This window comes from Saccoglossus kowalevskii, chromosome 21, assembly GCF_978046115.1.
Source record: "Saccoglossus kowalevskii chromosome 21, keSacKowa6.1, whole genome shotgun sequence".
In the NCBI taxonomy this organism is placed as follows: Eukaryota; Metazoa; Hemichordata; class Enteropneusta; family Harrimaniidae; genus Saccoglossus; species Saccoglossus kowalevskii.
Genome location: NC_140661.1, coordinates 24,606,115 through 24,620,974, shown reverse-complemented (window position 1 = coordinate 24,620,974; position 14,860 = coordinate 24,606,115). Strand labels below are relative to the sequence as shown.

General features: G+C 33.3%; 1 protein-coding gene across 1 annotated transcript in view; it reads left to right on the top strand.

Moving 5' to 3' along the window:
• LOC102810094 (uncharacterized) overlaps positions 1-14,860 on the top strand; it is a 61,395-nt gene that overhangs the window by 38,944 nt on the left and 7,591 nt on the right. The window contains exons 2-6 of the mRNA XM_085495244.1: positions 830-1,030; positions 10,845-11,030; positions 13,131-13,688; positions 13,806-13,966; positions 14,405-14,552. Coding sequence (XP_085351370.1) covers positions 830-1,030; positions 10,845-11,030; positions 13,131-13,688; positions 13,806-13,966; positions 14,405-14,552 — 1,254 coding nt within the window. The remainder of the gene's footprint in view (positions 1-829; positions 1,031-10,844; positions 11,031-13,130; positions 13,689-13,805; positions 13,967-14,404; positions 14,553-14,860) is intronic.

Sequence of the window (14,860 nt, the reverse complement as noted above, 5' to 3'; positions counted from 1 at the left end):
CTGATTGTATGAAATTCTAGCATGTGTTGCATGACAACTTTGCGTTCCTTCTTTTTGTGCCCTGTGGTTATTGCATGGCTCACAATAGTGTTGTATTCTGGTAATCTTGCCTGTTTCTGTTTCCGCAATAGTGTGGTCTCTAAGCAGATATGACGCGCCGTTGACGCACAAAGATGTGCTGTGACGCAACTACATGTAGTTGTGCTAATTCACTGGCGTGTTATTGACGCAACTGAAAATCACACTTTGATAGGGAATGAGTGATCTTGAAAAACCTCTTGCTATTAATAATACTGTAAAGGGGTTAATTATTCACTGGGTTTTAATTTTGCTTATTTCGCTGACTGGAAAATGCGCTATTAATAAAATTAAAACATTATCTAAATGGTAAATCAGCGAAATTTAAACCCAGTGAAAATTAGTCATTTTACAGTAATACATGTATGTGATTTGGTACATTTTGTAAAATGAATTTCACTTTTTGTAAACAGAGCAAGTGTGAAAACGAGAAAATCAGAGGTTACAATATTTTTCACCCATACATGAAATTTTTATTCCTTCCCAGACGTCAACAAGTTTACCCAACTAGATTGTGGGGGAATCCATTTTAACCCCGGATTCTTAAAAAAATTAGTCCTGTTTAAAGTGGGCACATTATTCTGCAATCAAACTTTTCACTGAATGTATAAATTTCATGATTTCCATACCCTAGCATAGTATGCAGGTTTATATCATGATGTCAGTTGATCATTGAGTGCATTTCTTTATGTTTAGATTTACTTGTTGTTATTAATTTATTAATTTATTTATAATTTTCTGGATATTTCAGGTGCAGTATCTGGGGAACCAATCACATGTGCTTATTACAGAAATGAAAACGACGATAGTACGCTTGAAATTCATGCAGATTTTGGTATTCTAGACATGGTGACCAATACTACGATAACATGCACTGAAACGGAAGACCCACCATATTGCTTTACTGCCTGGAAAGAACACTCTCAGGAAAACAAAAATATCATTCTTCAAGGTGAGTGATTGGATAGCTTTAGTCACATGATGTTGAAATTGATTCAAATTGTACTTTGATTGGCTTGGTTATTGGGTCATTGGCCATTGTGCCAATTTTGAGACTTTGTTACTTTATCATAAGTTGTTGTGTAGACTTAGATACAGTCTCTTGTTTTTTCAATAAAATATTATGCGAGGGTATAGAATGGTAATAGCTGGGTTACAGTGAAACAAACTAGAGACTTATGTCCCATGCAAAGGTTTCCTTGCTACTAAGATTAATGAGCACTTCAATGACATCACAGGATTTGATTGGCAGATCATGCATACATACAAGTTTACATTTATTCAAGATGGCCTTGAATGGCGAAACGAACCTCTGTGCCACTGATGTAGACAGCCTTCAGATTGTATCATTTTCTGTACTTGCTCTGTTATGAGTCACTAGTAGAAATATAACTATGGTCCTTGGATGTACATTAAAAGTTTGTAGTGCAAGCAGAAAAGGTGCACTGGTAGCATATTGGTTGTTGCATCAGCCTCATGATCAATAGACCCAAGTTCAAATCCTACCTTAGGCTGAACATCAAAAGAGTCGACCCCTACCCTGGGTGAGTGTGCCACAGACTCAATGGGTAGGCCAATTCCAGTGGCCGAGATTCATTCACTAATGAATGCGACTTTGGGGGAACCTTGGTTAAGGTCCGCAGGTGCTTGTGTTCGACCAAGCCTTGTTGACGCTAGGATAGCGCATTAAATTGTCATTTGATAGAGAGATGGCCACACAGTCCTGTCATGCCATCATAAAAATTTCTCAAAAAATATAAAGAAATGCAAGTGTGGTTTGTTTATGAAAATTTAACTCCAAATTTGATCCTGGCCTTGATTGGTGGAACATTTGTTTGTTCTGTGGTTACCTGGGCTTTTGCCATTCCTACACTCACATAATATTTTTTTGAATTGAAAAAACATCAAAAAAATGAACAAGAGACTGTATGCAAGTCTAGTTGTTAACTTCTTGGTTATTTGGTCTTTGGCCATCTTTATACTACCTGTTGTTCTGTATTTCTTTTATTTGAAAAGAAGAACTTAACTTTAAAATTTAATTTTAAGAACAGACATCTACAACATGCAGTATATGCAAATGGTTAATCCGGTCAGGTTGATGATTTCATTTCAGCTTAATACCTAATAGTTTTACCCTTTTATTGAACCCTATAAAACTAGACATAATTAGTGATTTATTTCTTTAGGCTGTTGTAGTTACCATGGCAACATTGGTGATTATACTTAAGTTATGATGTAATGTCTGGTTACCATAACCCATATTTTATCTAAAGTAGTTGTTTTACAGCTTGGGCCAAACAACATAAAATTAATTCTTTTTTCCATTAGATTTGTGTGATTCTCAAAGAATTGTAAGTGAGATCATTGATCAGAGAGAAGAAATAAAATAAAATTTTATTCCATTTATAACCTTGTTTCTCATCTGCGCGAGACTTCGGTGCTTTGATCATGTCAATTTTCCAGTCAGCGAAATAAGCAAAATTAAAACCCAGTGAATAATTAACCCCTTTACAGTATATATTCCATTTGATATCAAACAGCTAATGAAAAAGCCATTGAGATTCCTATATTAGGAAGGTTGTGAACTCCAATGCTGACTCAGGCAGATTCACAGATATAAGAGAATGTAGTAAGGTTGTTAGCTTCGCACCACTGATGCAATTAGATGACTCACTCTGTGTTGACTTGCATAAATTATGTGCATGCTGCAAACAGTAGAATTCGCAGTACCCCTTGGTACTGAAAATTTGATTTGATTTGGTGCCCCCATGAGCCCCAAATCATATTTTTATACTGAATCAGTTAAATATGACTTATTTGACAATTAACACAAGCTGTGATGCACATATTAGCACGTATGCTATTAATAGAGTAAATTGTAACAGTTTATAAAATATTAAGTATTACAAATGTCTGTTTTTACAGTCTGTTCCCTTTTAGTCTCATTTTCACACAATTTGCTCAGTGCCACATTTGCTCCCTTTCTTTTCAGTAGCATCTAAATTTCAATGAATTTAATAAGTATACAGTAATTAGTATAGCATTTTACAGTAATTAACATTCTTCCATAATTGTTAATTTTTTGAAATTTCCACTAATTTGACTGCTAATTCTGGACCAACCAACCAATTGATTGACTTTAATTATTTTGCATTTTAAAACAAGATATGAGATACAAAACACTCTAGTTTGATACGAGTATCAAAAATTGAGAATGCTGATAATAGCTGCAGTCTCTGTGATCAAAAACCATTTTTCAGTGATAGGGTGATTCATTATATCCCCTAATAACGACACATTAAGGACTATTACTGTAAAATGATTAATTTTCACTGGTTTTAAATTTCACTGATGTAGCATTTCAGGCATATTCAGTAGGTTTTAATTTCATGGTTTTGTCATTTAGATAATGTGTTCTATGCTAAATTTTACATGTTCACTGGGTTTTTATTTAGCACGTTTTCAGGTCAGCGAAATAAGCAAAATTAAAACCAGTGAATAATTAACCCTTTTTACAGTATATTGAGAGGTGACTGCATTGTTTGTGTCAATAATATAACTTATTACGTGATGTCCTTAAGACACAGCTTGGGAAACCCCTCTTGTACAACTATGATTATAGATGGATGATTCATTGATCATTTGAATGTTGTCTCATTGCTATCACTCTTTATTTACTGTAACTGTTCCTGAAGTATTATGAAAGCTGAGATATTGATGTTTTTAGTTCAAAAAAAACTTTGGATACATGACAGGGTTAATACGTAGGATAGTGTATGTTAATCAAAAAGAATATGTAATGTATGTACATGTATGTGTATTGCGAACTAACGCACATTTAATATATGTACTGTGTGTATTGCCAAACTGACTCGCATATACTGTACAAGATCACCTAGTTACCAATCTTCCCCTCAGCCACTGTATGCTAAAGAGCTAAATTATTACGCATGGAAACTGTGAAACTATTTCTACTGAGCCAACTCCCACAACCTAGCAACCATAACTTCATTGAAAGTCAATACTTCACCCACAATCCTTTGCTGGATAATCAAGATGGCTGACTACATAATACTGATGAAAAGTTAAATATCTTGAAAATGAAAAGTGATATAAAAAAACTGTAAATTGCATTCTCCTACATTTGTGGAGCTCTTTTTTTAGGAAGCATTATGTTGTTTGCTTTGACTTCCCCTTGAATTTCAATGATACTATGGTGACTTCCATTACTAGGAATTGAGCGTTGTTTCATATTTTACACATAAAAAAACTGGTGATGTATACAAACAAGTGTTATAAAAACAGTTTGCTTACATAAAATTCAAATTTTTTAACACACAAATAATATCATGGTTGTCATAGTTACTTTAGTGTTGTCTCAATTAACTGTAATGTGGTTTTATAATATTAACATTCTATCATGTCAGTACATGGAAATGAGAATATTATGAATGAAATGTATTCCTATGTTTTTTGTCAAGCCCCCCCCCCCCCCCCCCACCCACTAAGAAGAGATTGAGGTAAATGAATGATTTCTTTCAAAAATGCATTGACCTGAAATTATTCATATTTATGAATATTATTTTTTTTAAAAAGGCTGGCAGGTGGGGAATCTGTTAAAATCATTGATATTGTGTCCCAGAGATTGAAAAAATTCCCTGTCATTTGCAGTTACAGGAAGTGAGTCATCGTGATGTTTTCATCAAGTACAGAATAAGAGAAAGAGAGGTCTTTTTTTAGTAGTTGGTTGTCTCCATGACTTTTGTGTTGTAAACGTGTGAAAGCTGCTGTAAATCGTATATAGTATGGATGTATGATGTATGAAAAAATCATTGACGATTTTTGTTGTAATTTTCCCAGTACATGGATTCAAAGAAATTAGCAGTTTTAGATCCCCAGAATTTTTTCACTTTTTACACCTAGCTAACATTAAAACATTAAACGTAGTTAATTAATATCAGGTTAATGTTAACACAATCAGATTGTGTTAGTGTGTCTTTTCACCACCTGTTCCCTCTTTTCATCACAAATTCACAAAATAGTCCTGTTTATAGTCTGCACTTTTCTTCTGAAGATTTGGACAAAAATAGCCAAATTTTCTGAGTAAAAACTGAAAATTTAATAATATTTTGTCTGTTGGGCTTCAAAATTATGGTTCATTTAAAAAAAAATTGAAGAATATGAAAAAAAAAAAGTGCAGAAAAATTTGGGCAGAAATGTACAAATATATGATTCAGAAGATGGGACAAAAATAGCCAAAAACAGAAAATTGACTCAAATTTTTGTCTATTGGATCCAAAACTAGGGTTCATTTTCATAAATATTGAAGTATACAAGAAAAAAAAAGTGCAGAAAAATTTGAGCGAGAGAGTCTGGTGGTAAAAATTAATCAAAATGTAATCTCTCCAAATCAAGGTGAGTCAGCTTGTTGACTGCTGGATGAGTCGATCCTCAAGAAAAAAAAAATTATATGTGACTATATAGGTGACTTAAGGCACAAGCTAAAATGTTGTGGCTCCCATTTCTCTCCAATTTTACATTTATTTAGTTTATTAAATTTGAATTTCTTTTTACAAAATTCCAAATTCTGTAACTATAGTAAGATGTTTTTCAAGAGCACTTTATCAACGTAGGTTTTTATCTTATGTCAATAACATGTCAGTAAATCACCACTACTAGTTATGTCACAGCAAATCTTTGTGCGTTAATAGTGTGTCATATCAAACCACTCTGGTAATAATGACTAGCATTTCCATCTCAAAAACGCATTATGCAATCTGATATTTTGGCTAAAGTGGAATTTTTTTTTTCATTTATGATGCTGATTTTCATGAATATTTCAAAGATACTTAGAAATGCAACACATAAATTTATAAGGTTGTATGTGATCGACATGTATTTCTCATTTTTTGTGAATAGCAATTTGTAAGTGTAAAGAAAACATTTGAGTACCAAACTAGCTGTTTAATTAGCTCAGTTTTGTATTAATTACTTTAGTGCATGTTTTTTTTTCCATCCAAATTTGGTGTCACATTTTAATGTATTTTACTATTTTTTTGTGTTAATTATGAGCCAAATGAACATAATTTCTCGTTGGTCACAGATCTTAATCAAAATCATTGCGGAAATCTAGTAAAGTTTAGTTTATGAATCTATTTTTTCGAATGTTGACAAAAGCTGATGGCTTAGCTAATTTCTAATACAAGTTGGCGAGCACCAAGTCAGCATTTCCATGGAAACATGTTTGAAGTATTTTGCTCAGAAAGTTATCCTGATCAAGATGTGCTTCATACATGTATTCTCCCCATTTGTATTCAATTCCCTAATTTCAGGAAGCAGTACTTAGTATCACCATGGCTACCAGTAATAAATGTATATCCTGAATTTAACTACTTTTCTGTATTGTACATTGTACCAGGATCTGTGAGCTGAAGGATTGTGGGTACATGAATTTTCCAAACCTTTTGTGGGGGGCGAGGTGTTTATTTTGTTCATAATAACAGCAGGCTGAAATCAATGGTTGTTTTATTTTGGGTAAAATCTGTCAGGCTCACTGAAAGAAAAATACACAATTGTAAATTGGCATGTAAACCAAAAACTCCACTATTTTATGCTTAATCATTAAATTAATACTCGTTATGAATGTATCCTTATGGTACTTCTCTTTATTGCACATTGAACAGTGATTAATTACTTTGTGAACTGAAGGATTATGGGTACATGAATTTGTTTTTGGAAATTGTTTTAAGTTTGTTCACATGTATATATATCAAATAATAACAATCTCTGGTAGTGTTTGTTTGGGGTGGGTAAAATTTGTCAAGCTTGCTGTAGAAAAAATACACATGTGTGAAATTGCTATATACTGTATTTTTGACTCCCATGTGCGAAGCACAAAATGGGAGTCTTTGCAGTTAGTGTGTCTGTATGTGTGTATGTGTGTATGTGTGTATGTGTGTATGTGTGTATGTGTGTCCGACTGTTCCACTGCTATCTCAAGAACCATACATCGGTTTTTGATGAAACTTGGTGCATAGATGCTCTGGGCCAATGCGCAGATTTGATTAGGTTTTGGTAAAAATCCATGCTCGTTAATTACCTAATTTGCATGATAATTAGCTAATTTTTAGCTGTTCTATGACTGTTCCACTGATATCTAAAGAACCACTCATTGGATTTTGATGAAACTTGGTACATAGATGCTCTGAACATATGCGCAGATTTGATTAATTTTTGGTAAAAATCCGTGCATATTAATTACCTAATTTGCATGATAATTAGCTATTTTTTAGTGGTTCCATGACTGTTCCACTGATATCTAAACAACCACTCATTGGATTTTGATGAAACTTGGTACATAGATGCTCTGAACTAATGCTAGGTTTTGATTAGTTTTTGGTAATAATCCGTGGATACTAATTACCTAATTTGCATAATGATTAGTCAATTTTCGGTTTTTCCACTGATATCTCAAGTACTAATCATCACATTTCAATGAAACTTGGTACATAGATGTCATACGACACTGCACAGACCTGATAGTTTTTATGGTAATATCAGTACATATTAATTACCTAATTTGCATAATTAATTAATTTTCAGCATTTGATATAAGTAGTTAGCATTACATTTCAATGAAACTTGGTACTTACATACTCAAGGACTATGCAGAGATTGATTGTTTTCGATAAATATTTGTGCATATTAATCACCTAATTTGCATAATTAGTTAATTTTCAGCTTTTCCACATGTATCTCAAGTACTAATCATCGCATTTCAATGAAACTTGGTACATAGATCCTTTAGGACTATGCAGAGACCTGATTAGTTTTAGGGTAAATAATTGTGCATATTAATTACCTAATTTGCATAATTAATTTTCAGCTTTTCTACTGATATCTAAAGTACTAATCATCATATTTCAATGAATCTAGAATTATGCAAACCCAATTAGTTTCCGGTAAATATTTGTGCATATTAATCACCTAATTTGCATAATTAACCAACTTTCACACTGATATCTCAGGTACTATACATCACATATCAATGAATGTACATGGATGCTGTAGGACAATAGACAGACCTGAATAATTGTGGGTTAAAATCTGTACATATTAATTACCTAATTTGCGTAATTAACCAATTTTAATCTTTCACACTGATATCTAAAGTACCGTAAAAACTCCAAAATTTCGACTGGTTTTAAATAATTTGTGTTAGAAATGTGACGTGTTTTTAGAGTCAAAATTAAGGTGCATTTTCGGACGGTCGAATTTTTCAGAATAGAAATCAGCAAAAAAAAATGGGGATGATAGACAGTGTGCTTCATTAGTTTTTAAAAAATGCAATGTCCGTCAATTGACGTAAACTTCCTCATGTTTCACGGTAAAAGCAAAGGTCGTGGCCGAGTTGTAACTCAAAATCTAAACAAAGTCATCAATCAGTGAGTATTATGACAAGCAAAACAAAACATCAAGACGCGGAGAAGAGGTCAGCACAAAACTAATAGGTCAAAAGACAAAGCTGTCTCGCACTACCTAGGAAAACTTGCGAATGTTCGAAGTACAGGTACCCATTGGACAAAAGATACATGGAAGTTTAGCAAACGATCTCCCCGACCCAGTGCAATGTATCCGGTTAGAATCAAAGCTCACGTGTCCCTTATTTGAGCACCGTACCGGTGATTTGAGGGACCAAATTCTGCCGTAAATTCGCCCTTGGATTAAAAAATATAATGGGATTTAAGAAAATAAAATGGGACTTTTAAGGTGTATTTTGGCGTCATTTTTCGGACATTTCAATCAATCCTGCCGGCTAAAATAGAGTCTAAGTTTTACCGTAGTCATTGACGTCTGTCTATTCAAGAGTACACGTGTATGATTTTTATCGTGACTAGCGTGAGCGGGTAAGCTTCCTTTCGAGAATGAGCTGTTATCACTGTGAACAATGTTAAATTATTCTTCAGATGACCAGTTTATTTTTTAAAAACAACTAATTTTTTTATTTAAAAAAAATCATGCCGTTTTCGCATCATCCAGCTTTTTGATTGGTTAATTAGCGATTTGACCTATTTGACCTAAGAGAACATGGCGGATATCCTACAGCATCAAACGTTTATACGAGATCGGAATCATTCGCTTACGATGAAACTAAGTTGACTTTTATTTGTATTTCATAACCATTCAACAAATTTATTTTGTGTACATTATTATAATCACTACTGAGTACAGTAATAATCAACAATTCAGAAACGCAGCATGCCGAGATTTTTGTGTTCGTTTTTATTTGAAACTTCGTTTATTTAGAATATATTTTCGTTACCAATAAAATAAAAATCTCTCAGTCAATCAGAAACCCGGATTCATGCCTTTGAGGAAGGTCCCGTTTGAACGCTCACATCGTTTTTTTTTTCGTTTGGGGGAAAACTAAAACTGGTCGCAATTTTCGAATAAGAATGAGTCGGCAATTTTTAGTGGAGTCGAAAATTTGGAGGTGAATAAAACACCGAAACCCGGCAAATAAATAGGCGGTCAAATTTTTAGAGGGGTCGAAATTTTGGAGTTTTCACGGTGCTAATTATTCCATTTCAATGAAACTTAGTACAAAGATGCTCTAGGACAATGTACAAACCTAATTAGTTTGGGGTAAAAATCTGTTCATATTAATTCCCTAATAAGCATAATAATTCATAATTTTTTGGTTCTAATCACATTTCAATTAAACTTGGAGACATAGATTTTCTGTTACATTGCGCAGACCTCATTAGTTTTACACTCAAATCTGGTCATATTAATTTTCTGATTTGCATAATTAGTTTTCAGCTAAGTAATTTCGAATTATATTTAATGTGTCTCCAATACTCTCAGCACATGGGAGTTCTTTCTAAGCTTTCTTTGATCTCTTATTAGAAACGTACATAAACAAAAAATTACATTTATTAAATGCTTCATCATCTAAGTAATAATTATGTTATGATTTATAGAAGTGCATCTCATGGAACTATTTGTCACTAATTTAAGTAAATATTCATACCATTGGTTTGAGAATGCCTTACAATCTGCTATTATCCATGGTATTTGTGTGCATTTCACATTGGTTCATACTATGTTTTCACACACTTTGCTACATTCAGTGTTCAGTTTTACTCCAGGGTCCATAGCGTTGGAAAAATCCTTTGAAAGTCTTTGGATTTTTTGAGGTATGGAAAGTCTTCCAGTTGTGTTTAAATTACAGAAAAAATAACAAAATCTTTGAGAAGTCTTTAAATTATTTCATTTTCATTCTACCATATCCTCAGAACTTTGATAAGCTTTGGTGATGATGTTGGCCTGAATTAAGGATTATAATGTCGTTGGAAAAATGCAAGAAAATTTGGGAAAAGGTCTGGAAAATTCTTGGAAATCATTTGGCTCTTGGTGCTATGGACCCTGTATTCTAAATTTGAGCATATGTGGTTGCAACCAATGCCCTGATTTAGATACCATTACTTTACATGTGTATTTTTGTTTGAGATAAGTCATGTCATCTCTTGGTATATATTTATGTGTGTATCCAGTGACCGTGTGTCAAATGAGCCGACAAATTGGTGATGTAATCAACAAAATACCAATCTCATATGAAACCCACAAATAGATTTATAATTGTCAGCTATTAGATTTAGTAACACTCCCCATTATAAAATATTCAAAATGTAACCCCAACACACCAGATTCCATTGTGGAAGAGATATTTTTTTCACATCATAATTCTAAAATTATTTTTTCAGGTTGTTGGCCTTACACAAGCGGAACTAAACCATGTATTGGCGGATCTGATTGCGTTGCAACGGTGAACAAAGTGAGCAACGAAACAGTACAATTTTGTTGCTGCGAGGGGGACTTGTGCAATATGAATGTGTCTTCTGTTTATGTACCTGCCACGGTATCCCCAGATAGTATCCTTCCAACTCAAGGTGAGTATCATGTGACTGTCATGTGACTGATGATTGTATCTCTAATTGGTGCACTTTCAAATTAAGATTACTGTCATATTGTTTGACATGATATCCATGTAATTTTGATGTCAAAATGAAAATAGATCTTCTTATATATACATGTAGTGTATTTATTGGATTTAAATTTAAATAATTTATATTTTTAATTAAGATGACTATCAGAGATTTTTTTGTGAATTTAACAGGATTTCCAATATTAGGAATTTAGAATTTTGTGGGGCTTTTGCATTTTGACAAAACAAAAAAAATAAATTGTTCTATAAAAATAATTCGAGGAATGAAGAACTTTGTGGGGATTTTGACAAAACAAAAAATAAATCTGTACTACTACCTATTCTCAATATCAATTGATATTTTACAATTTTGAAATCCATAGATTATGTATCTTGTTTCCAGGAAACAAGATATAGACAAAGGTCAAGCAGTGGGATCTCATACAAGGACGCTTTCTTTAAATTATTAATATCTCCAAAACATTCTCTGATCTATGTCAGGTCATCAATATCTTCGACAATTTTAAAAGTCGGTTGTTATATTATTCTATCCTTGTGGCCTTTAACAGGGATCACAACAGATCATGATTTCTAGGAACTCAAATTTACCGGAAGCGAAATAAAATTTGTCTAATAATGTATTCCAGCTATACTGAGGAAAAATGTTGTTTAAAGGCTGATGTTAATTTTTTTTTTTTTTTAAATACATCAAATAGACTGTCATTTAAAAATGGGAGATCTAAACATTGCTTTCAACAATCCAATCAGTTAATTCAATAACTTCTCCACAGTACAATGTTATATTTCGTTTCAGTGTTTAGTTTGTAGTCAGAGTTTTCCTTCCTAAAATATATATATTACTAGTATCAAATGTGTGCGGACATTTTATTCAAACACAGCAACTCTTATATCTGCATTGTGGATTTTGATGTGCTTAAGCTGTATATAGAAGTCCTGTCTGCCCAAATAACAGGGTCTACATTTATCAGATATTAACCCTTTCACCACCAATTCCCTCTTTTCATTACAAATACACAAAATAGTCAAATTTATAGTCTGCGTTTTCTTTCAGAACATTGGAATAAAAATAGTCAAATGTTTTGAGCAAAAACTGAAAATTGACTAAAATTTTGTCTGTTGGCTCCAAAATTAGGGTTCATTTCCGAATATATTTTGTCTGTTGGCTCCAAAATTAGGGTTTATTTCCAGATACCGTATATTGAAGAATATTAAAAAAAAAGTGCAGAAAAATTTGGTCGAGAATATCTGGTCGTGAAAAGGTTTAATGTATTTCAGGAAATGTATTTATATCCTATAATATGCTTGCATTTATCTGCCATAAATTCTTCATACCTATAGTAGTTTTTTCATATAATATAATGGTTTAATTTTAAAAAATTTAAAAGCAGGGTTAAATTCCTTATATTTTGAAATAGGCAAAGAATTGATAACTATAGAAGGCACCCAAGTTTGTTTCCATGGTAATAGTCTTCTATTTGATAACTTTACTTGGCTATCTGCTTTTAGTCCAAAGTTCAATAATTATTAGAGAATTCTCAGTCTCTTATTTAATAACTTTCCTTGGCTGTCTGCTATTGGTTCAAAATATAATAATTATCAGAGAGTTTGCAATTATCTGATATTGATTGGAGAGTTCTCAATCATTATTAAATGTCTGACGTATTCTTGAACAGCCAAGAACAAAAGTACCAGTACCAAATCAACACATATCTGACACCAATGAGTTGGAGTAAATATTGCATAGTCCAGTAAATATAATCTTTTTTCCCCCCCGGAAATGTTGTTCAAACCCTGTAAAATTGGTGGAAAATTGTCAATTTGTTTCAAAATTAACAAATACTTCAAAGTTAAATTCATAAAAAACATCCAAAATGTGATAAAAATTATGTTTTCCACAACAACGAGTGGGATCAAATATTCTGGATGGTTGCAATTTTCATTCACATTCATGTAGATGTTTAATAAGAAACCTGTCCATAGAGGGGGCTGTTGCATATTTGCCTGCTTTTTTTTTATAATTGAAATTATATCATCTTTCTTTCAGATTACATCGTAGACAAAAGAATAAATTATAGAGAGGAAACAATCATCATTGCCTTGGCATCGGTTTGTGCTGTCGCTATAGTTACTGTCGTTGTTTATCTTGCGTATCGTCTATGTCTTGGGTCGCGGAAAATGAACATGTCAAATGGATCCATTGATGATACCCGGTCATCTTCACCGTCGTTTGATGTGGATAATCTTAAACTCATGAACAAAGTCGGCACTGGACGATTCAGTAACGTTTGGAAGGGATCACTGAATGAATCACCAGTCGCAGTTAAAGTTTTTCAAGCTCCTTATAGACAATACTTCCTGAACGAACGTGAAATTTACTCACTCCCATTCATGGATCACAATCATCTTCTTCGTATGATCGGTGCCGAAGAACAGTATGTTGGTGACGGCATGCGAGAGTACTTAATTGTTTTACAATACATGCCACATGGATCATTACAAAATTATCTCCGGAATACAAGCTTTGATTGGATGGCCATGTGCTATCTTGGTCAAACTATGGCAGCTGGTTTGGCTTATTTGCATACAGATATACAGAAAAATGGTAAGACTTGCATGACATAGACATTGAATACATATTAACAGTGAATGTCCCCAAAAAGCTACTGATTTATCATTGTAGTATTTTTTGTGTTTGTACTTACGCTTATTTTGTTTTCAGGGGAGTGGAAACCGGCGATTGTCCATCGAGATTTCAACAGTCGTAATATTTTGGTAAAACCTGACGGTTCTTGCATCTTGTCTGATTTTGGATTTGCGATGAAGGTATCCGGACAACGTTTTACCAGACCAGGGGAGGAAGATACGGCTACTATCAGTGATGTAAGTAACTATGACGACATACACAAAGTTTTATGTCACCAACATTATAATGTATTTGTGATATTATTTCCAAAATGTGGGAGAGGTGGAATTTGTGATTAATGTCTAGCACTTTGAGTTTTTGCTTCAATCCTAGTAGTTATTGTTACCTTGGCTACAGTGATGCCATGACAATGGTTAACATAGTGACAATGAAATTTAAATAGCTAACATTTTGATTGGTGTACAATGCTGAAAGCCGTTTCAGTTTTCATTTCATGACATTCCAACGCATCAAGTTGGCCATGAATATAAATATGGTTACCAGCTCAGGATTACAGCTAAAAATTAAAACATTATAAACATGTCAAAAATATACTAAATTAAGTGACAGATCAAACTCCCCAGCAGACGTGTAGATTGCAATGAATAATAATCACTGAATGATTCTGTTTACAGGTTGGAACGATACGGTACATGTCACCCGAGGTCCTGGATGGAGCGGTCAATTTACGTGATTGTGAGGTAGCATTGAAACAAGTTGATGTGTATGCAATGGGACTTGTGTTGTGGGAAATAGCCACTAGATGCTATGATCTTTTCCCAGGTTAGTTAATCACATTTGTCAACATTCATAACCCACAACCGAAAACTATAGAAATATGACACCTGTAAACACATGTTTGAAACTTATTTGGATCGTATCACATATCACATTGAAACACTTTCTATTGCTAGCAATTATGTGGTGCGTGGTAGTAATTGAATCATGCAAATCTCCTGAAATGGTATATTATCTGGCATTTAGGGCTGTTACAGAAAATTATAATTAATAAGGTTTTCACTAGAATACCGTAACAGCATTCACCAGTCAACATACTGCCTTTGTGCATGCTTTGCCTTACTTTTGTGATA